Source organism: Misgurnus anguillicaudatus, chromosome 11 (genome assembly GCF_027580225.2).
Source record: "Misgurnus anguillicaudatus chromosome 11, ASM2758022v2, whole genome shotgun sequence".
Taxonomy (NCBI): domain Eukaryota; kingdom Metazoa; phylum Chordata; class Actinopteri; order Cypriniformes; family Cobitidae; genus Misgurnus; species Misgurnus anguillicaudatus.
In genome coordinates, this window is record NC_073347.2 from 30,265,221 (window position 1) to 30,288,939 (window position 23,719).

Genomic DNA, 23,719 nt, shown 5'->3' on the forward strand with positions numbered 1-23,719 from the left:
CCATCATGACCCCCTAGTTTCCAACTTTTCAAGAACGCATGACATTTCACAGCAAATGAAGAAAATATATTTTGCTACTACGCAAACGTCGCACATTTTAGGAGCATTAAAGGAATATTCCACATTTATAAAAAAAAAAGTTTTTTGAGGAAAATATTCCAGGATTTTCCTCATAAAGTGGACCTCAAAACAGTTTACAGTTTCAATACAGCTTCAAAGGGCTCCAAACTATTTCAACCGAGGCACAAGGGTCCCATCCAGCGAAAAGATTATCATTTTCGCAAAAAAGTACTTTTTACGTTCTCGTTTTGCACTAGCCGTGTGACGCGCCAGCGCGACCCCACGCATTACGTAATTACATCGAAAAGTCATGTGTGACGTATGCGAAACTACCCCTGTGGAGACAGAGGACTGTTCAGACGTTGTTGTATGTGGAATGATACTAGTTAATGTTTTTGTGTCAGTTCATTGTTTAAAATGGTCCGCAAGTGTGCATGATTACGTAATATGTAAGGTCGCGCTGGCGCATCACACGGCTAGTGCAAGACGAGAAGTTTTGGTTTAAACGTTTTTTTTTTTTTGCGAAAATGACGATCGTCTCGCCAGACAAGACCCCCATGCCTCGGCCGGGACCGTCCAGTGCCCTTTGAAGCTGCATTGAAACTGTTTTCCTTAAAAAACTTAATTTCTCTTCGACTGAACAAAGAAAAACATAAACATCTTGGATGACGGGGGGGGCGAGTAAATTATCTGGATTTTTTTATAAAAAGTGGAATAATCATTTTTCGCTAAAATTATTTTATGACAATTAAACCTCGCACACAATCTGTAATGAGAATTACTACACTGCAAAAAATGACTTTCTTTCTTAGTATTTTTGTCTTGTTTTCAGAAGAAATATCCAAAAATTCCCAAATATTAAGATGCTTTTCCTTGATGAGCAAAATGACCCAAGAAAACAAGTATAGTCTACAGACAAAAAATATACAATTCAAGTAAATTTAAACTTAAAAAAACCACAAATATATGCCAATGGGGTGAGAAAAAAAATCTAAAAATAAGTTTTCTTTTTTTTAAACACTTAATTTAAGCAAAATTGTCTGACACCATTAGCAGATAATTTTGTTGTTTTAAGCACAAATTCACTTAAATTGTATATTTTCTGTCTAAAAACTAGACCCACTTTCCCAGGGCATTTTGCTCATCAAGAAAATCTTAATTTAATAATTTTTAGACATTTTTACTCAAAACCAGACAAAAATACCAAGCAAGAAAGTATTTTCTTTGCAGTGTAAAAATAACTTTAAGTGTTTAAGTGTCATGAAAATATCATCATAGTGCAAAACTATCCTGATGCTGAAATTTCGTTTAATTTTGCTGCAAAATGTGACCTGCCCGCTTCATCACCAGTGACTGATCCTAATAATCATCGTCATCATCATCATCATCAGTAGACCACGACCATCCAAACGGCACCCAGCTCCTCTAAAGAAACTAAACAAACCTGATGGCAGCCGCCAGATGAGAATTATTGCATTTCTTTGTGATGTTCTTTAAAACAACAGTGTCCTGTACATGTGACTCTCTTGTGAAGCGTATGGACAGATTTAGTGCTTCAAATATCACAGACATGCACTCCATTTTCTGTAGAAATAACACAGATTCACTTGGAAGAGTAGAGCACTCGGTTAAAGAGGAAGCATGCAAATGTTTCGTTGAAAATAACATCGATCTTGCCCTGTAAAGCCCCTCCGTATGTTTTCATCTGAGAAGAATCCTGAAGCACGTGTAGTTCTGAAGTTATTCTTCATATTCGCTTTAAATTATGGCTTCGTTCTCCTCCGTGAGAGAGGTTCTATTGCCGTGGTTTGAATCGAGGAGGGAAATTCAGGCTTTAAATGATCCGAAACAAGGAGGCACAGTCATCCAAGGTCACTGAGGGTTACTCGCCGCTTTATTTTGATGCTTTTCCAGTTTTTTGCTCTTGGCCGCTCGCTTCGAGAGATCCAGACCGGGACGGATCCCGGCCAGGTGTAGGAGCGATCCGGCCGCTTCCTTTAGCTCCTCGTCCAACTCCGGTTTGGATTCGCGACGCGCCCGCTTACCCGGAACGGGGCACTTGATGGTGAGCGGGCGGCGTACGGGAAGCGAAGGCGGTCGCGAGCTCCTCTCCTCCTCCGAATCTTCATCGCTATGGAAACCCTCGCTGCCTGCGCGCCGTCCCTGGCTGGAGTCGCAGGCCGCCTCGTCCAGGGAGGACAGAGAGGAAGAGGAGGACGAGGAAGAGCGAGACGAGCAGCGCTGGAAGGTGGAGCTGCTGTAGTTGTGGTCCTGCTTTGGATCGCTGCTTACCAGGACCGAGTCGGGACGCGAGAGGTCTATGGGGCTGTCCGGGTCACCTGCGGGAAAGAGTCAGACAGTTTTATGAGCAAAGTTACAATCATAACAACCGTAACACAATAGTGCTCGATCCAAGTGAAGTGTTTTCACACCAAAATTTTGCATGTTAAAAATAACTAGACCTAATTTTGTCAATTCAGAGCCTTGCTTAAGGTTATCTCAGCCGCAACCTGCCGGCCGTAAGACTCGAACCGACGACTTTTTCTAACCATTAGGCCACGACTGCCCCCTTGTGGCAGATGATCGTGAAACAGCTTGGAAAACAGGATGGTAGGTTCCAATTTCAAAACAAAGGGTGAACGAAGATTATGGGTCGTTAATTATTTTGTGTCCGTATGGATAAATTTAATGTAAAAGAGTTAAAATTTCAAAATAAATTTGCAGATTATTTGCATATATCTCTTTTTTGAGGACCAAGTCTAAAATATCTGGTTTTATTTCATTTTGAAAGAATATTTGGGGGATAAATGCAAAAATGTCAATGTGGTATAACCCGTCTGTGTCAATTGGTGTAACTAGTATTTTTTTATTTAAATATAAATATATTCATAAAAAATGTGTAATGAAATATAATCATCTAGTTTAGTGCAATATGATTTTTCTTCATACATTTTTGCCAAAGATTATTTAGAAAACAGAGCTGTTTTCAGCATATATCAGGACACATATAACAAATATGCATTAAAATTTACATTTAGAAATAACAAATAAAATTATATTTTAGAATGATTTTTTTCTTTTTGATGATTACGCTTACATGCCATCAAGGTGGATAAAATATTTCATATTTCTAATTTTTTGGCACAATTAGCGGTTATACCATTTGACATTTTTCAGGTCCATTCAGTCTTAACTTTTTTTAAAAATGGTGCAAATAAAATATTTTATTGCATAAAATTAACATAAATACACTATGCATTGAAATAAACCTGATGCATGCTTTTAAAACAAGTTTTTTTTTTTTTTAATTAATTTCTCATCTTGCCAAACCGTTTTTGCCACTGACCCTTATACAGTATTGTGCTCAAGTTAGCTAAATGATAGCTTGTCGCTAATATCATTCATCCATTCGTAATAGTGGTTATGTTAGGAAGACTCCATTTTGACAAATACAAAACTTTCGCACTTCAGCGTGCAAGGATCTTGAGTGATATTTATGAAGCAGAGTCGCTGATAGGCCAATAGATCTTAGAGAAAATAATATAAATGATAAAATTTGAGTTTTAAGAAATAATGTCAATGCAAAGCAACCATAGTGGGTCAATATATATAAAACATTGTCTTTGTGATGTGGGTGTGAAATATGACCTGAATGTTTCTCGAAAGTCACACGCTGAACAAATATAAAGGAAGTGCAATGCTACTTCAATTAGCTGACATTATTTTAAACATTACACAGACAAATCATCAGGAAAAATATAGATACACAGGCCGAAATGACACAGTAGCCCTGGACATAACCTATAACACTAGACCCAAGCATCTGATGTCAGTCTGCCAGTATTTATGTTATGATGTTAACAAACAACACTTCACAGATATAAGAGTAAATGCAAATATAACTTTGAATCATATAATATTTAGCCAAGTAACAGATGACCACACATCAGAGTGCTTTATAAACTGATCTCCAAATACTGTCAGTGAGTATTTAACCCATTATAGTCAAGCACAAATTTTCATATCATTCAATTGAATAAGAAAGCGCGAGTGAAGGGAGAGGTGTTGTCTTACACGGGTCACTGTGATGTCCAGGGGCCGAGTTCAACAGCATCATGGTTGTGGCGGCATCAATGTCCGACTCTAGAAAAGGACATGAGAAGATATCACAGCGGTCAGACTGCGTGGATGGTGAGTTTCTGTTTCCACGCAACCCTTCAAGAGGACTGAATTATTCATTATAGACCAGACAGAAAAGAAAGTAAAAATAACTGAGACTACAGTGAAGGTGACAGAGAGATGAATCTGCTCAGTGTTAGAATAAACTAAATCTAAGTATTTAAATATTGCATGTGTGTTTATGTCATACATATAGTCATTTAAGACTATACATTTAAGATTTCTACATGATAATGCGTGACTAACGGTGCTTTTAGTATAGCAATAAAACAGATTTACAGCTCACCTTTAAGAGAGCAGGTCTGGAGGAAGAGGTGTCGTGCAGGTGAAAAGGCACTAGACAGACAGACAGACAGACAGAGAGATGTAAGACAGACAGTAGGACCATGGATCGATTCCTTGTTTTTATCAATTCTGGCTGAAATGGAGCACAATGCACAAAAGTGTACGTCTGTATTTTTACCGTAGTAAATGTATGTGTGTGGTTAGTTACCTGGGTGGGGAGGCAGGGGGGGTGCAGAAGGAGTGGGCTGTAGGAAAGTGCTGTTTCCTCAGGGCTTGGATCAGATTGGGCCTGTATTCAGGGTCCACACACCACAGAGAACCCTTCCCATTTACCTAGAAGAAACAACAACAACATACACAAATTTAATCACCTCACTATTTCAACACTACTGGGAACTTTAGTTTAAATTATTAGATGCCCATGCCTTACGTAAGGAATAATGCACAATGGCCATTTGAAATTAGTTATTTGAAAATAATGCACACCTGTGGTGGTAATGCGGCACGAGGAGAACTCGTTACAACGCCGGTGTGCATTATTTTCAAATAATTCAAAGGACCGGAGTCTTTTTTTCACTACAATTATTTTACTTATACCACGGTAACCACAAACATTACTCTGGTGGTTATTTTTAAGACATTTGACAGATTAGGTGTGCGTTTTACAGAAAAATACTCAACACTCCTGGATAGAGGTGGAAAAAGTAATAAAATATTGTACTCAAGTAAAAGTAAAGTTACTTTAATAATATTTTACTTAGGTAAAAGTAAAGTTACTTGTCTAAAAATCTACTCAAGTAAAAGTAAAAAGTAAATCATTTTAACTTTACTCAGAGTAAAAGTTACTTTTTTTTTACAGCGGGGAGAGGTGGAGGATTTTAATATAGTTCAAAAACGACAAGGGAATATACATCTCAAACTAGTTGTTTTTAATTGTAGGAACGTCTTTACAATTAAAGTGCAATAACAAAAAGTTAATAAAATAAAAAGCTTTTTTAAACTAAGAAACATTTATGGAATTGTTTAATGATTTTTACATGTGAATTATGCACTTTTGAAGGTGGTCAGCAGCTTGTAAATACAATCACTATAGTAAGGTTGTAATTGATGTATTGCTGGTAACATACATTATTTTATTAAACTATATATAGTTTAAATGAGCATATGAGATGAGTGCCATGTCTATATACATTTGACACGTTTATTATCTTCTTACTTCCCTGACCTGGGGACCTGATGACCTTTATTCTTCTCTCTCTCTCTCTCTCTCTCTCTCTCTCTCTCTCTCCAATGTCTAATGACCCGCGCATTCGAGGACGTTTTGAAGTTGTGTTTGACTTGACGCGAAGCTGCTAGACCTTGGAAGATAATGCGCATGGTATTAACGACGCGTCGTGCAATTTCGTACTTAAAGGATAATTCCGGTATTTAACACTTTGAGTCTCATTTCTGGTTTGTTTTGGATGAACTACAGTGATGGACACAGAAATTTTGACAATAGGTCGTGTCTTGACTTTTCGACTCATTTAGAAGCGTCTCTTGACTGCTTCAGAATGGAAGTCAATGGCCATGCACAAAATGTCATTAAAACAACACTTAACGTTCATTTTCAAAACTGTACTACTCACCGAGTGGTTCATGGTGTTCGTTGATGATTAAAAACAAATATATTGGCGCAATGTATGATTTCAATCCATGTTATTTGCTATAGTGGAACTATTTTTTCAGATACCTCACAACCGCGTATATACTTCCGCTCTATATTTGAGTCTGAAGCATGAATGAACGTAGTCCAACAAACTGTAATAAAACGGTAGCATACTTTCAAAATCAAGTTTATTTATAACACTTACACCATCCAATATGTTTTTTTCATCAGCAGAACAATAAAGAAGATATTTTGCAGAAACCCCAGTGCTCCGTCATGCAAGTCAACCGATCCGCACACTTTAAGAGCTAAAGCATATATATCCAATACAACAGTAAATCGCCCATAACTCCGTGTGACATATTGACATCTTGTGAAGCAAATCAATCAGTTTTTGCAAGAAACTGAATGTTATTTACAACATTATTAGCATGAATGTCAAAGCAGGAAGCGCGTTTTCCGTTTGAGGCGATCTCTTCCACTGGTGCGGTTTGGTGGCTGTTGGCTATGGATGTTGGTCTCTCTGCGCCACCTATAGAGCGGGAGCGTGAAGCGCACTTCCTGCTTGGCAAAAGCTCTGCATTAACGCTGAAAAATATTTATATATATATTCGAATCCCAAAACTGAAATACGGAACGAATATTCGAATATTCTGGTCCAGTCCTACAAATATGGGAAAATTTATTCTGAGAGAAACCGAGCGAAAAAACAACAACCACATGTAAACAGTCCCTTTTCCTTTTCCGGCGGCGGAGTGATATATCAGCGAGCAATGAGTCTTCCAGAGAAGTCAATGGAATTTTACAAAATGCCAAATAAAACACGACAGAAACTGTATTTCGCTACACAACTTGTTTTTTAATCATCAACGAACACCACGAACCACTCGGTGAGTAGCACAGTTTTGAAAATGAACGTTAAGTGTTGTTTTAATGACATGTTTGTGCATGGCCATTGACTTCCATTCTGAAGCAGTCAAGAGACGCTTCTAAACGAGTCAAAAACTCAAGACACGACCCATTGTCAAAATTTCTGTGTCCATCACTGTAGTTCATCCAAAACAAACCAGAAATGAGACTCAAAGTGTTAAATACCGGAATTATCCTTTAAGAGCATGAATTTTACCTTTCATAGAAATGAAACACTCGCTCCGCGTCAGTGGAAAGTGGTCGCTTAAATATGACCAGGGGTTTCTTTCATAAGATTTGAACTGAGGCGGGTCTGCATTAGCGTGCGCCTGTCTCGTCCGTCTCCATGGTTCTTTTTGCGCGTTGCCCCGGGCCCTGCCCATTTACATGCGTTGCGCGTCTTTATCACCTTGCTTTTTAAAATATTTTTTTACTCAGTAACGGATATGATTTAAAATGTAGCGAAGTACAATACTTTAAATAAAACATACTTAAGTAAAAGTAAAAGTACAGATTTTAAAAACTACTCAAAAAAGTAAAAATACACAAAAAAACTACTCAATTACAGTAACGTGAGTAAATGTAATTCGTTACTTTCCACCTCTGCTCCTGGAACATTTCTCAACCAATCAGAATAAAGTATTCAACAGCCCGTGGTTTAAACACTTGTAAATAATCACTTTTTATTACATGTAAAACATGTAAATAGATCAGTGACATGACGTTAATTATTTTGTGTCCGTATGGTTCATTTAAAGGAACAGAATGTAAGAAATGTATATCAATTAATCATAAAATGGCCCTGATATGTCACTAGACATTAAGAAATCATTTTCATTTTAAATACTTATATCACTGATAACAGTGGTCCAGCCAGGATATTGTCACTTAAAAAGTGGAGTTGCAGCCCTCAACTGATGTTTATGTTGTCATGTTGTGTATTGGCCACCAGTTTTGTGATTTCAGTACCAGTTTTGGCCACAATCCTACATATTGTTCCTTTAATGTAAAAGGGTTAAAATTTCAAAATAAATTTGCAGATTACTTGCATACATTCTCTTTTTTGAGGGCCAAGTCTAAAAAATTTTTTTTAGACTTTTTTTATTTCATTTTGAAAGAATATTTGGGGGATAATTGCAAAAGTGTCAATGTGGTATAACCGGTCTGTGTCAATTCGTTGTAAGTATTTTTACAATAAAAATATAAATATATTCATAAAAAATGTGGAACAAAACAAAATCATCTAGCTCATTTTTACATCATTTGTCAAAGATTATTTTGAAAACAGAGCTGTTTTAAGCATATGTCAGGACAAATATTACAAAAATGCATTAAAATTTACATTTAGAAATAACTAATATTCTTCTAAAGAGACAGCCATTCATTTGTTTTGGTATTGTAATGTAGTTGCAGTTTTCTGGCAACATATACTTGACTTCATTGTTAAAAATATTGACAAAAATTTTGCTTTACTTTGGAAAAATGTATTATTAGGTCTATTTGTAAATCAGAAGGACAAACAAATTCACACATACATGATTAATTTTATCATCTTAATGGCAAAATTCCATATACATAAATGTACATTTTCTGGGCGAAAACCATGCTTTAAAGTATTTAAAGAAGAAATTGTACACTATGTTGATCTAATATTACCCTCAAAAAACCAGAAAGCCTGTCAGATTCTTAAGGCATGTTATTATTTTCATATTTAGGGCCCGAGCACACCAGGGTGTGAGGACCCTATTGTTTTTGCTCCGTTTATTATTAGGGCCCGAGCACACCAGGGTGTGAGGACCCTATTGTTTTTGCTCCGTTTATTATTATTATTATTTTTCTTCTTCTTCTTCTTCTTCTTCTTCTTCTTCTTCTTCTTCTTCTTCTTCTCCGAAATGGATTGCATTTTTGAGGGCCTAAACATACCCGAAAACTCATGAAAATTTGCACACACGTCAGAAGTGGCGAAAATTTACATGTAGTATAGGCGACATAAGTGGGCGTGTAAAAATGGCTCGATAGCGCCACCTGCAAAATTTCAAGAGAACAGCCCCCCCACTACGAAAAACGTACAGATACGAAATTTGGTAGGGTCATCTATGACCCCAAGACCTTCAAAAAAGTCTATTGGAGCTTAGCTCTAAACCCCACAGGAAGTCAGCCATTTTGACTTATCTCTGTCATTTTTTGTCATTTCCAAGCGTCGTACTTTAACGAACTCCTCCTAGAGATTTTATCAGATCGTCATCATATTTGGTCAATCTCATCTAAAGGCCTTTGCAATGTTAAATTGCGGAGCTTTTGACTTTTCGTTGGAGGGTGTGTCTGTGGCGGCCTGACAAAGTTCAGCGTTTTCGCCATAAACAGGAAGTTGTTCTAACTAAGGCATACAATGTCCAATCTGCCCCACACTTCACAAGTTTGATAAGGGTCTTGGCCTGAACACATTTCAATGCCAATATTCAGCTTCAGTCAAAGCGCCACCTAGCGGTAGCAGGAAATGCCATGTTTTACGCTGTGATTTACTGCTCTTTGAGATTTAATCAAATCATCATCATATTTGGTCAGACTGATGTTAAGCCCTTTTTGATGATAAATTGCGAAGATCTTGACTTTTCGTTGAAGGGCGTGTCCGTGGCAGCCTGGCAAATTGTGATATTTCGCCATGAAACAGGAAGCTGTTGTAATTCAGACATACATTATCCGATCTGCCCCCGACTTCACAAGTTTGATAAGGGTCCCGGCCTGAACACGTCTATATAACAATAATCAGGTACAATCATAGCGCCACCTTCTGCACACAGGCGGTGTGGCACATTTTTTGTCCTTTGAATATCCACCTATATTTACCCACTTTAATTCATATCCCCCTGGTTCACTGCTTAACTAATGCCATAGGGTGGCGGTGCACATGCGTGCGAGGGCCCTTCCATCGCTGCTTGCAGCTTTAATTAGGGCCCGAGCACCGAGGAGCAGGCCAGAATGGCCTGCACCGTGGGTGCAAAGCCCTATTGTTTTTGCTCCGTTTATTATTATTTTTCTTCTTCTTCTTCTTCTTCTTCTTCTTCTTCTCCGAAATGGATCGCATTTTTGAGGGCCTAAACATACCCGAAAACTCATGAAAATTTACACACGCGTCAGAAGTGGCGAAAATGTACATGTAGTATAGGTGTCAGAAGTGGGCGTGTAAAAATGGCTCGATAGCGCCACCTGCAAAATTTCAAGAGAACAGCCCCCCCACTACGAAAAACGTACAGATACGAAATTTGGTAGGGTCATCTATGACCCCAAGACCTTCAAAAAAGTCTCTTGGAGCTAAGCTCTAAACCCCACAGGAAGTCAGCCATTTTGAATTTTCTCTGTCATTTTTTTACATTTCCAAGCGTCGTACTTTAACGAACTCTTTAACGAACTCCTCCTAGAGATTTGGTCAATCTCATCTAAAGGCCTTTGCGATGTTAAATTGCGGAGCTTTTGACTTTTCGTTGGAGGGTGTGTCCGTGGCGGCCTGACAAATTTCAGCGTTTTCGCCATGAAACAGGAAGTTGTTATAACTAAGGCATACAATGTCAAATTTGGCACACACTTCAAATGTTTGATAAGAGTCTTGGCCTGAACACATTTCAATGCCAATATTCAGCTTCAGTCATAGCGCCACCTAGAGGTAGCAGGAAATGCCATGTTTTACGCTGTGATTTACTGCTCTTAGAGATTTAATAAAATCATCATCATATTTGGTCAGACAGATTTTAAGCCCTTTGCGATGATAAATTGCGAAGATCTTGACTTTTCGTTAAAGGGCGTGTCCGTGGCAGCCTGGCAAAGTGTGATGTTTCACCATGAAACAGGAAGCTGTTGTAATTCAGGCATACATTGTTTGATCTACTCCAGACTTCACACGTTTGATAAGGGTCCCGGCCTGAACACGTCAATATAACAATAATCAGGTACCGTCATAGCGCCACCTGCTGCACACAGGCGGTGTGGCACATCAGTTTCCCTTTGAATATTCACCTGTATTTACCCAATTTAATTCATACCCCCCGGTTTACTGCTTTACTAATGCCATAGGGTAGCGGTGCACATGCGTGCGAGGGCCCTTCCATCGCTGCTTGCAGCTTTAATTATTATTATTTTTCTTCTTCTTCTTCTTCTTCTTCTTCTTCTTCTTCTTCTTCTCCGAAATGGATCGCATTTTTGAGGGCCTAAACATACCCGAAAACTCATGAAAATTTGCACACGCGTCAGAAGTGGCGAAAATTTACATGTAGTATAGGCGTCAGAAGTGGGCGTGTAAAAATGGCTCGATAGCGCCACCTGCAAAATTTCAAGAGAACAGCCCCCCCACTACGAAAAACGTACAGATACGAAATTTGGTAGGATCATCTATCACTCCAAGACCTACAAAAAAGTCTCTTGGAGCGAACCTCTAAACCCCACAGGAAGTCGGCCATTTTGAATTTTCTCTGTCATTTTTGGATATTTCCAAGCGTCGTACTTTAACGAACTCCTCCTAGAGATTTACTCTGATCATCATCATATTTGGTCAGTATCATCTAAAGGCCTTTGCGATGCTAAATTGCGGAGCTTTTGACTTTTCGTTGGAGGGCGTGTCCTTGGCGGCCTGGGAAAGTTTGATGTTTCGCCATGAAACAGGAAGCTGATGTAATTCAGGCATACGTTGTCTGATCTGCCCCTGACTTCACACGTTTGATAAGGGTCCAGGCCTGAACACATCAACATGGCATAATTCAGTAACACTCATAGCGCCACCTAGAGGCAGCAGGAAATACCATGTTTTATGCTGTGTCTTACTGCTCTTAGAGATTTAAACATATCAACATCATATTTCACCAGTGTAATCTCAAGACCTTGTGTGATGATAAAGAGCAACGGCCTTGACTTTTCATTAAAGGGCGTGTCCGTGGCAGCCTCGCAAAGTATCGCTAAATGAATCACATTTTTGAGGGCCTAAACATACCCGAAAACTCATGAAAATTTGCACACGCGTCAGAAGTGGCGAAAATTTACATGTAGTATAGGCGTCAGAAGTGGGCGTATAAAAATGGCTCGATAGCGCCACCTGCAAAATTTCAAGAGAACAGCCCCCCCACTACGAAAAATTTACAGATACGAAATTTGGTAGGATCATCTAGCACCCCAAGACCTACAAAAAAGTCTCTTGGAGCTAAGCTCTAAACCCCACAGGAAGTCGGCCATTTTGAATTTTCTGTGTCATTTTTTGACATTTCCAAGGGTCGTACTTTAACGAACTCCTCCTAGCGATTTAATCCGATCATTATCATATTTGGTCAGTCTCATCTAAAGGCTTTTGCGATGTTAAATTGCGGAGATCTTGACTTTTCGTTGGAGGGTGTGTCTGTGGCGGCCTGACAAAGTTTAGCATTTTCGCCATGAAACAGGAAGTTGTTATAACTCAGGCATACAATGTCCAATCTGCCCCACGCTTCACATGTTTGATAAGGGTCTTGACCTGAACACATTTTAATGCCAATATTCAACTTCAGTCATAGCGCCACCTAGAGGTAGCAGGAAATGCCATGTTTTACGCTGTGATTTACTGCTCTTAGAGATTTAATCAAATCATCATCATATTTGGTCAGATTGATGTTAAGCCCTTTGCCGTGATAAATTGCGGAGATCTTGACTTTTCGTTGAAGGGCGTGTCCATGGCAGCCTGGCAAATTGTGATATTTCGCCATGAAACAGGAAGCTGTTGTAATTCAGGCATACATTGTCCGATCTGCCCTATACTTTACACTTTTGATAAGGGTCACGGCCTGAACACATCAATATAACAACAATCAGTTACAGTCACAGCGCCACCTGCTGCACACATGCGGTGTGGCACATCAAAGTTCCTTTAAATATCCACCTATATTTACCCATTTTAATTCATATCCCCCTGGTTCACTGCTTTACTAATGCCATAGGGTGGCGGTGCACATGCGTGCGAGGGCCCTTCCATCGCTGCTTGCAGCTTTAATTTTATATAATATTTTGTTTCCCCCCTAGCAACAATGTCTTTATTTTAATTTTAAATTATTTAATTTTGTGTTATTTTTGTTCATTTTCATACAATTTATATTTGGATACATTGATGTAATATCTTTATTACTGTCAAGTGATTAATAAAAAAAAAATAAAAAAAATAAATAAATAATAACTAATAAAATAATATTTTAAAATGATTTTTTTATGATTACGCTTACATGCCATCAAGGTGGATAAAATATGTAATATTTCTCATTCTTTGACGCAATTAGCAGTTACACCATTTGACATATTTAGGTCCATTCAGTCTTAACTTTTATAAAAATGGTGCAAATGTCATTTTTTTTAATGCATAAAATTAACAAATACTAGGGTTGCTCCGATCGATCGGCCGCTGATCGGAATTCGGTACTCGCTAAATTTGCCGATCTCATGAGCCGATCTTTACGTTTACTTTTGTCATCATAAGGGATCCTGAATGCGGCTGCAATTAGAGACTACTTTTTACGTAGTGCAAGCATTTTTATGACCTGTTGCTCATGTGTGACGTGTAGATTTGGATTTCTCTCTCTGCCTTTACAGAGATTTGTGTCAACAGCGTGACCCGTCTTCACATCCCCATCAAACAGCGTATACAAATATCTATTGCGGACAAGTGCATCTTTATGGCAAAAGTTTATTTTTCATGCATTTTAAAGTTTTGATTGTTCACACTTTTATTTTCCTCAAAGCTGCTCTTGTGCTTGCATATCAGCTAAAAAAAATAATCGGTATCGGAATTGGCATCGGAGCATCCCTAATAAAAACACTATGTGCATTGAAATAAACCTGTTCCATGCTTTTAAAACAAGGTTTTTTTTTATTTATTTCTCATCTTGCCAAACCGTTTTTGTCACTGACCCATATACAAAGTCTAAATACAATCTGTGTTGTCTATACCAGGGGTTTTCAAACTGGGGTCCAGGGAAAATTTCAGAAAAAAAGCCAAAGAAAACTTTTAACATTTGAAGAGTTTCGTTGCAAAACCAGATATCCACCGTTTTGTTAATTGTTTAGAAATTACGTTTTTTGGTTGTGCATTCCAATTAATTTCAATGCAACTGCAGTTGCTTTGTTTTGATTTAAACCTTCATAACTTAAAAAATACAGCTAAGTAGCACCATAAAACAAAATAATAACATGATAACATAATAATAAACATGTTTTGACAAAAATGTAAAAAAATGGATTTATCTCGTTTTGCAACGAAACTCTTCATTTATTTATTAGGTGTTTATCTCTCATTTCTTAGTCCTTATAAGCTGCTAGGAAACAAGATTTACTGTCAAAGTTGCTGCAGTACAAATACATTTGAATTGAAAATCTATGTCTTCAGGTTTTTACATCTAACATCACTCTAAGCGTAGCCAATTATATATCCGTTATAAATAAAAGTACGGCATATAAATTGCTATATATTTTAGGCAGGTGGTCCCTCACAAAAGGTTCATCATATTTGGGGGTCCTTGTTGACATTATAAAGTTTGAAAACCCCTGGTCTACATGACTGTTTGCAGATGGAGTCTGCTGCGCTGTTTTATGAATGGGATGTTTTCATTGTAAAAAAATGACCTCTGGTCATTTTCCTGTTTGATCAAATGACAGGTGAGGAAGATCAATCATTTTAATCCAGTGACCCATTTCACTCGAAAAATAGAAACAGACCCGAGCGACTGCAGTCTAGTGGGAGGTTCGAGCTTCCTAACGTGATCATCGAAGCATGTGATTGGCAATACAGACCCTGCTGGGAGTTTACAAGTTGTGGTTGAAAGAAGTCAATAAACCTCATCATAAACATTTGCTTGTCACAGCACAAAAGACAGCGTCTGTGTGTTTATGACAGGATGTGTTTCACGACTCATAATTACTGTATCACTTCATTACTGTTGGACTCAATGGATGAGTGGATTGAACCCAGAATCAATCCGGGTCACTTTCAATCTCTCAGAGATTCATTACAATGGAAAAGACTGGACTATAAAAAGGCTAGTGATCAGAATAAACAGATCTTATAGCATTGAGATTTTGGGGGAAAACATGTTTGTCAAATACATAATGCAACAATGGAAGCAAGGCTAATGGTAGATAAAAGGTTGGTAGGTAGACAGGCAGACAGACATGTAGAGAGAAAAAGCGATATAACCTTGACTCAGATTACCAGTCTGCTCATAAACAGGAAGGAGGAAATGTTGTCATGGCAACTGAAACCAGGCAGTGTCATCTGACACCAGCTCAGTTTGACTCTGCATGTGTGTCTGATGGAGGAGATCTTACTGAACGTCTCAATCTGCTGACCTCTCACAATATTATAGCATTACAGTTGTGGGTCCTAATGTGAGACCTACTGTCCATCCTAAAAATACCATTATTGAGACGTTGATATGAATCATTGCTCGTAAAATATCGATATCCACGTGTTTACGTAACGTTCGTCTACACAATTCCACGAAAGTGCGCATTTGCTTGGAAATTCATTTTCATTAACTCTGTCTGTGTGTCAGATTTCGATGCAACAATAAAGCGGTTATAGCAGCAAAAAGACATATCCGGAAAACTGTGTCTGCTGTCAAACGCTGCGTAAATACAGATGAACAGATCGATATACCCCTGAATCGAATTGCAACCGTATCACAGTATTTTCGAGGTACAAACTGCAATTCTGTTGTCATTGTCACCCAATCACACAGTATGAGTTCAGATGTGTTTTTCTGCCCCTTGTGATCGCTAGCTGATGTCTAATGGCTTTTATCTGTCGATACGATTATAGGCCGGTGCATCCCAACTTAAAACTATTAAACAATAGTTTTGGAATCCATTCAGTTGATCTCCAGGTCTGGCGCTACCACTTTTAGCATAGCTTAGCATAGTCCATTGAATGTGATTAGTCCATTAGCATCGCGCCTAAAAAACATGGCTAGTAACTATACTCTCATTCCGGTGTAATAATCAAAGACTTTGCTGCTGTAACATGGCTGTAGAAGGTGTAATGATATCACGTAGTGCCTGAAAATAGTCCTCTGCTATTGAAAGATACTAAGGGGACTATTTTCGGCTGCTGCGTAATATCATTGCGCCTCCTACAGCCATGTTACGGCAGCAAAGTCTTTGATTACTACGCCAGAATGAGAGTAGAGTGTCCCTTTAAACGTTACTGTAATGTGTCCATAGAGTATTATGTCAATGATTCGATTAAATCTGATATCTTAAAACATTGCAACATGCTGCATCCTTAATTTTTTATGAAGTTTATTTAACTAAGTTCTGGAGAAGCCTGGTCATGTAATCCAACCAATCAGCACAAAAAGGTCTCTATATAAAGCCATCCCTCACCTCTGTCCCGTTTTTCATTTGTATCAGATGTCGCTTGTTTTGATGCTTTACTATCTAATGCAACAACATCCAAATCCAATTATTTATAAGTGTAAAGCACTAAAACAGACTGGCCTGCATCTGCCTCTATTTGAACCTGTTGGAGCCGAGACAAGTGTCTATTGTTGTGTTTTCTACTCCTCACAGGGAAATGTAGTGACCTTGACCAGCAGGTTTCTCGCCTCCTTTCACACAGGAGTGGATAAGGGCCTTGCCAAAACCCCACCATGACACATACACTCACCCTGACAAAGTCAACACCATACAGTTACACTGCAGGTCTTAATGCTTTTTGATGAAGTTTTGCTGTTGTTCACATTATTATTTAAATGTGACTGCCATCAGCCCCATGTGTGACCATTGTTTAATGGTCTGACTAATGGCTGAAACTATACTCTTAAACAAATACCTCGTCGAAAATAACAAATGTCTCGGTTTCCTAGGTAATCTACTTTTTGTTTATTTTGTTTGTTATATAAATAAACTACTTTAAAAGGATTTTGTTGTTATTTTTCCTTAGCAGATTTTACCGAAAGTTACGTGTTGACCACGAAAGCCGCTTGTTTATGTTGTTACTGCTGAAACCATCTATACAGCCCTGAAGTGACCCGCATGTGCAGAAGAAGATGTGACATTATCTTTCCGCCTCCTCCAGTGCAGAATTGTGACGACCGTCGCATTTCAATGACGTTAAAGTCGAATGAAATGCAACATGGCCACTCAGACTCAAGTCGCATTGCAATACATCAAATATGTATTGGATTTAGAACCACATAAAGTTTGGGCTAGAGGTCTTCTCAGGTCCAAAGAGATGTACCCGACACGAAATGACCCGATCACTTTTTACCTGAACCCGAGGTGCATAAATAGTTATTTTTTGTAAAGAAAGACCCGAGTCCGACCAGAACCAGTAGCGATTTTTTTAACCCGACTGGAAGCAAATGTAAACAGCACCGACGTGTGTGCAGTCTAGGGCTGTCAATTTTTATTCGATATTCGAATATGCATTTGAACATGACGTAAAATATCCGTATTTGAACTATAAATAAATTATCCGGTTTTTAAAATTCCATGAGTAGCGCATTTACTTTACAGTCTAAGGGGCCAGTCACACCAAAAGCACTTTAAACGCTTGCAAACGCAAGGCGTGACGCACTGCCTTTTAAAAAAAAAAAACAGCAGTGCAACGCGGCTTTTCATATTGCTAAGCAACCACCGAGTCAGCTGTCTTGTCAATCAAATATTGAAGCTTGAGCGCTCTTTTGCTGTTAACTGTCATATTAGCAGAAACTTTAAAAAGAGGGCGCTTGCTCTGACCTTGTTTGAGGGTGAGAGGTGCACAAACACGCAGGAGAGAGTGAGCGAGTGGAGTCTGGTTCTTCAAAGCAACTGTAAACTTCCCTCACCACAACGTAAGGCCCGCCTCTCCCCTCATTCGATTGGACAATAGAAAGACGCGAATGACGTCGGGCGCTTCTCCGCTCTCAGCGTTCCTTCAAAAACGTGTGCGCGGCGGGCGGCAAAAAAACGCAAGGCGTTCAACGCGCATAAACAGCGCGCAAACGCGCCCTGCCCATAGAATATCATTCAAAAAAGGCGCCTGCAACTGCCATAAACGCTTTTGGTGTGACTAGCCCCTAACACCTCGTAATAGGAAGGAAGCTGAAATGAGACCGACGGACAACTGGTGCGGGATATGTGTTTTCCGCCGAAAATCTGCGGGCGCGGATTCCGTTTAGGCCTGGCTGTATGCCTTACTCCTGCTGCTGTTTAAGTTGTCACGTTATTGTTTGTGCCTGTTCTGTTGTTATTCATAAGTTGATAACCTGCTGTTTCAAACATTAAGTAAAAAATTATCCAGACAGTCCTGTTTATGACTGTCACTGTTAATAAATTTGTGATTGAATCTCCATTACGGTATTTTTTATTTTTTTTGATGCACGCGGGGGACACCTAGATACTCGAATACATTACATGATATTCGATATCCATTCTAATTAGATTTTTCTCAAAAGTGGCCTAAGGCATTCTAAGGTCTCGTATGCATCAGTCAGACAGAAAAAAAACAGGTGACCTTGCAACCAATTTGGCTGCTGCTCTATTTATTTTCATTTGTTATCTGATGACGATACCAAGGTAAGCGCTTAAATGTACATTTACAATTGATTGACAACAAAAATTAACCTACCACCAGCCGCACAATGTCGCAGGCGCTCTCGGCAAACAGAGGAGGGGTTGGAAAAGGATTTGATGGACACGCAAGATAGTCTCTCGGATTTGTTCGGGAAAAGCACATTCCTTTTAAATTACATGAGACCCGATGCTGCTAATATTATACCAGGCCTGTATCCAAGGCGCACATGGAACTTTTAGACCTGAACCTGCTTGGGTCTTGTGTCGGACCTCGGGTTTTTCGGATCTAAGTGGTTCCGTGAAGACCTCTAGTTTGGGCCCATATGAAAGTTTGCACAAACATATTTGATTTTCTTATGACAGTCTGAACACCACAAATTAGATTTTTTCAAATTAGACCCACGACACTTTCATATTCGGTCCTAAATCAGATATCTGATGTATTGCAATGAGACTTAAGAATGTATGGCTTTGCTGTGGCTTTTATGATACTTCTTTTTCTTGGTACTGATTCCTGCTAAAAAAGTCATGCTGCTAAAAATTGCACAGAAGAAAGAATTTCATATCAGTTTAAGACAACCTAAGGGTGATGATGGGATGATAATGTTGACAGAATTAAATGTCTGTGTTAACTAAACCTGTAACCTCATGATAATACAGAAAAGATTAACAAAAATACTTATTTGCTCCAGGAAACAACCAGGAAAGACAGCAACACTGGGATTGCCTAAAGGACACTCACCTTCCCAAGACTCTTCTCCACCTTGCGGAAGCACTTGTTGAGGGACAGGTTGTGCCGCACCGAGTTCTTCCAGCCAGTGGGGGCGCTGGAGAAATACGGAAAGTGCTCCAAAATCCAGCCGTAGATGTCTTTCACTGGCAGAGATTTGCTTGGTGATTGTTCGATGGCCATGTATATGAGCAGGGAAAAGGAAAACGGCGGTTTGGACTTTACAGAGTCTCCGTTTGAGCCTGCTGAGGAAATTCCGTGGTTTTCATTGTTGCCCTCGATGTCAAAAAGTGGGCCTTGGCTTGACTGCGCCTCAGGTCCTCCTAGCGTGAAGTTCTGTAGGAGGTTTTCGTGAAGCCAGTTGAGGTTGGTCAGTTCTTCATCTCCTGAGCTGGAGGTGCAGTCCAGACTGGTGGCCAGTGGGCTGGCGGCACATTCGGCTTCGGGCAGCGTCCCGCAAACTCCGCGCAGGCCGGCCTGCTCCTCCAGCAGGCCTGGGGATTCGGCTTTCTTATCCGGTGACATCCCAATGATTGGACCCATTAAACCAGAAACTGCTAAAAGGAAACATAACAAACAACTCATTTTATAACTCTTTTATTACAAACAAAAAGTATGATTGTGAAGAAAAGTGCTTCTTTATTAGGGGTGTAAGAAAATATCGATGCATGCGAGTATCGTGATATTTTTGTTTGGCATTACTATTCTAATAAAAAGCAATATGCCAATTTTACGGAAATTTTATGGGAATAAAGTGACGTGTGAATGAGGTTTAGTAAACCATTGCGTTAGCAACTAAAAAGATCATGGTTTTGCCAAATGCCTAAATGTAAAAGTATTAAAATCCATTAACAAATAGGGCTGTCACGATTATGAAATTTGAAAGATTATGACGATTAATTGCCTGTTTTATTGCTTTGACATTTAATTCTCATAATTTTTTGTTTGTTCGTGAAATAATTTTCACACATTGTTGCAAGTATAAAAAAATTAATCTTTTGAAAATGTATGTTTTAGCTGGCAGTTCATACTGCTTATCAAAGTTTTGCAGCATTTCTTTAAAAGTAGTTTTTTCCACCTTACTGAATGGCTTTGCAATGTATCGCGTTACACTGTCAGTTAAGAAGCAGCATCTGATACGGTCTCATTTACAGGCGCTGCAGCTCCCCCTTGTGTTTTTTAGAGAGAGGTGCAATCATTGGGGTGATCTGAAATCATCGCGATGAGGTCAAACAATCGCGATGAGATGATTATATAATCATTGTAACAGCTCTATTAACAAACATAAGGTTTAAGTCCACCCAGTCAAATCTGAATGATAAACAATGCCAGGTAAATAAGTTACATCTTGGAAAAACAGGCAAGTTCCTCTGCTCTCAATAGCTGGGGCCGTGTCTGTTCAGCCCTGAAACCACAGCCACTCGCGGGAAAGCAGCCATCTCTTTTAACTCTTAAATACCACTACAACCTGAATAGATGCTCATGATGACTGTGTTAGAGGTGGGGTCATACTCCGTGTTCTCGTCCAAAAAATCCTGAACTCAGAAAATGGAGAAACTGTTAAATGAGCTAACTACATAATTCAGTACTACAGACAACTGTCCAAAAATCTTTCCTTATCGACCATTCTGGAAAACAAGCTTTCAGATTAACTACTCAAGCGATTTCCTCTCTGCTGTCAGTTCTTCATCCTCCCCTTCAATAATCTCCCTTTCCTAAAAAAAAAAAACTCAGAGGAACGGCCCTCTTCTAGCACTCATATGCTGTATTTCTCACGAACGTTTAGCAGAAGGAGACTCTCTTGTATCTGAGAGCTGTTGATGTCTCTTGAGAGCGTCTCAGATGACCTGGTCTCCTTCTCATTCCCGCCCATCTCTTACCACTCGCACTCAGCTTCCAGTTAGCCATCATCAGCCACAGTACCAACCGGCCACGAGAACCTGAAGACCAAATGGGCTGCTTGGAAAGAGAAATAGCTACAAATATCTAGAAAGCACAACATCTCTTATGATCCATAACCATAGAACGAGAGTCGACAGTGTTGCTAGGGCAAACCTATTGCTTATACAGGATGACATCTGCATTTTTATGATGGCAATACTGTATAAGCATGTTCTAGTTTGTATAATGTGCATTATTAAACTTCAAAACAATCATATAGACTTTTGTTTTGCTGAACTGTTCAATAAATACAACAGTTAATACGATTAAGTCAATGAGCACAAATATTTTTTGTAAAAATGGCAGACGCGTCCCAGCTGTGGTATTAAGGCAAAAAGCAGGTCACTGGCGTCGAGCGAATTGGCAAGTCCCTACTGTCTATTCACACCACGCTCAAAACCGTACCCCAATGTCACCATGACAACCATGCTGTCAGTTCAATTAGGGAGGAGGATTAGACAGTGGATTGAATAAGAGGAGGGAAAGTCCATCCAGTTAAGCCATCAGTCAGCATCCGTCTCTCCTGTATCACTGGCAGATCAGACACCCCAGATGGAAGAGCGTCTACTGTTTTAACATTGAACTAGGTCAATCATAGTCAGTACGCCTGTCTGTGGTCAAAGCAGACATAATAGAAAACATTTAGGAATCACAAAACTAATCAAACAAAGACTAATGACCTTGTGTTTCATATTATAAGTCTGGTAGTCTATGGGGCGGTTTCCCGGACAGGGATTAGACTAGTCCTAGACTTAAACACTTTTAAGAGCTCTCCAAACTGAAAACAACTTGCACTGACATATCTTAAAATACATTTGCCTCAAAATGCACACAGGTAATGTTTTTAGTAAGGCATGTTTGTTAAAACTAGTTATATTTCCTAATTAAACTAAGGCCTAGTCTTGGATTAAGCTAATCCTGGTCCGGGAAACAGCCCCTATGAGTATTAATACAGCAAGTATAGTGTGCATGATATAAAAGATTTTGGATACATGATACATCTAAATGACCAACAACAACACAACTAGATGTACTATGTAATAATATATATATACAACACAATGCAATGTCCGGTGCAAAACTTGACATCTTTTTCTTTTTGATTACATTTTTTTAGTAATCAGTTACTCAGAATTTAAAAGTCAGGTCATGTGAAACAGTTTGCAACATATGTGGCAACACTTAACAAGTACAATTTGCATTAAAAAGTAGGCTAGCATTTCAAAAGTTTACTCATTTTTTTATTTTTTAATAATTTATGACAAGCCACTTGAATGGTGGCATTAATAAAGCACAGGCGCTATGAAATTTTCTTTGTGCCAGGAATCGGGAACAACACACTAGCGGTTTTAAACCCCTGCATACCTAACCTCTCTAGTGCAAGGAAATGTCAGAGCCGCGCATATTACAAGCTGAGAAAGAGTCCAACTTATGCGCATTACAAGTTCAGGTGCTAGAAGTAGTCCATGGGATGCCGCACGCGTTTAGGTCTGAGCAAGAATCCAAGACGCGCATTACAAGTCCAGGTACGAGCACGAAGGAATCTGCACACGTTACAACCTCTGTCGCCCAAAGTGAAGCCCAGAAACCCTTTCATGCGAGAAAAAGCATGCAATGTCCATGGTAATGTGAAACTATCATGATAAAAATAACAACTATCGCTAAAATCGTCATGAAAGCCCCCTATCGGCCATATGTCTGACTATCATCGATACACGATAGTATCGTCTATTGGCATAACCCTAGTCTAAAGGCTCAATCAGAGAAAATTCATGCTAAAAGAAAAATACAATAATGTGAGACAAGAATTTACAGAAACAGTGTAAAATATCAGAGAACAAACACCCCGATAAAAGGTTGAATGGAGCACCATGGAAACAGTAAAATTATTAAATAAGTAATAAGCAGTAAATGATAAATCTCAGAAAAGTGGAGCGATCAGACATTAATGTAAAGCATCCTACTCAATGCTCAAAACACAGAAAAAAATACATGTTTAACTTAAAAAAGGTGCTACAGAGGGCTGAGCTCACACTCCTCAGTCTCTAATTGTCCTTATTTTCAACAAATTTACAAAATTATCTGATAAGTTATCATCATTGTATTGTTTATTACACTGCTGGTGTGCATTATTTTCAAATAATTAAAAAGGACCGAAGTCATTTATTTCACGGTTACCACAAATATTGCTCTGGTGCTCATTTTTAAGACATTTTTAAGGTTAGGTGTGCGGTTTACAGAAAAATAATTAATACCCATTAAAAATAGGCACCAGGGCAATATTTTTGGTAACTGTGGTAGAAGCGGAATAATTGACTCTGGTCCTTTGAATTATTAGAAAATAATGCACACCCGCGGTTTAACGGCACGACGCAACCACCTTGGGTGTGCATTATTTTCTTATAATTCAACGG

At 38.9% G+C, this 23,719-nt stretch overlaps 1 protein-coding gene across 2 annotated transcripts in view; it reads right to left on the reverse strand.

The window, feature by feature from the left end:
• Nucleotides 1–665: 665 nt before the first annotated feature.
• The window catches only part of foxn2a (forkhead box N2a), a 38,246-nt gene continuing 15,192 nt past the window's right edge, over nt 666–23,719 (reverse strand). The window contains exons 2-6 of one of the 2 annotated variants that reach the window (XM_055169866.2): nt 19,377–19,918; nt 4,733–4,857; nt 4,526–4,575; nt 4,135–4,203; nt 666–2,399 (exon numbers count right to left, since the gene is read on the reverse strand). In XM_055169866.2, coding sequence (XP_055025841.1) covers nt 1,933–2,399; nt 4,135–4,203; nt 4,526–4,575; nt 4,733–4,857; nt 19,377–19,907 — 1,242 coding nt within the window. In that variant the 5' untranslated portion in view covers nt 19,908–19,918 and the 3' untranslated portion in view covers nt 666–1,932. Of the gene's footprint in view, nt 2,400–4,134; nt 4,204–4,525; nt 4,576–4,732; nt 4,858–19,376; nt 19,922–23,719 lie in introns of both variants that reach the window. The other variant, XM_055169865.2, reaches the window with a different exon arrangement.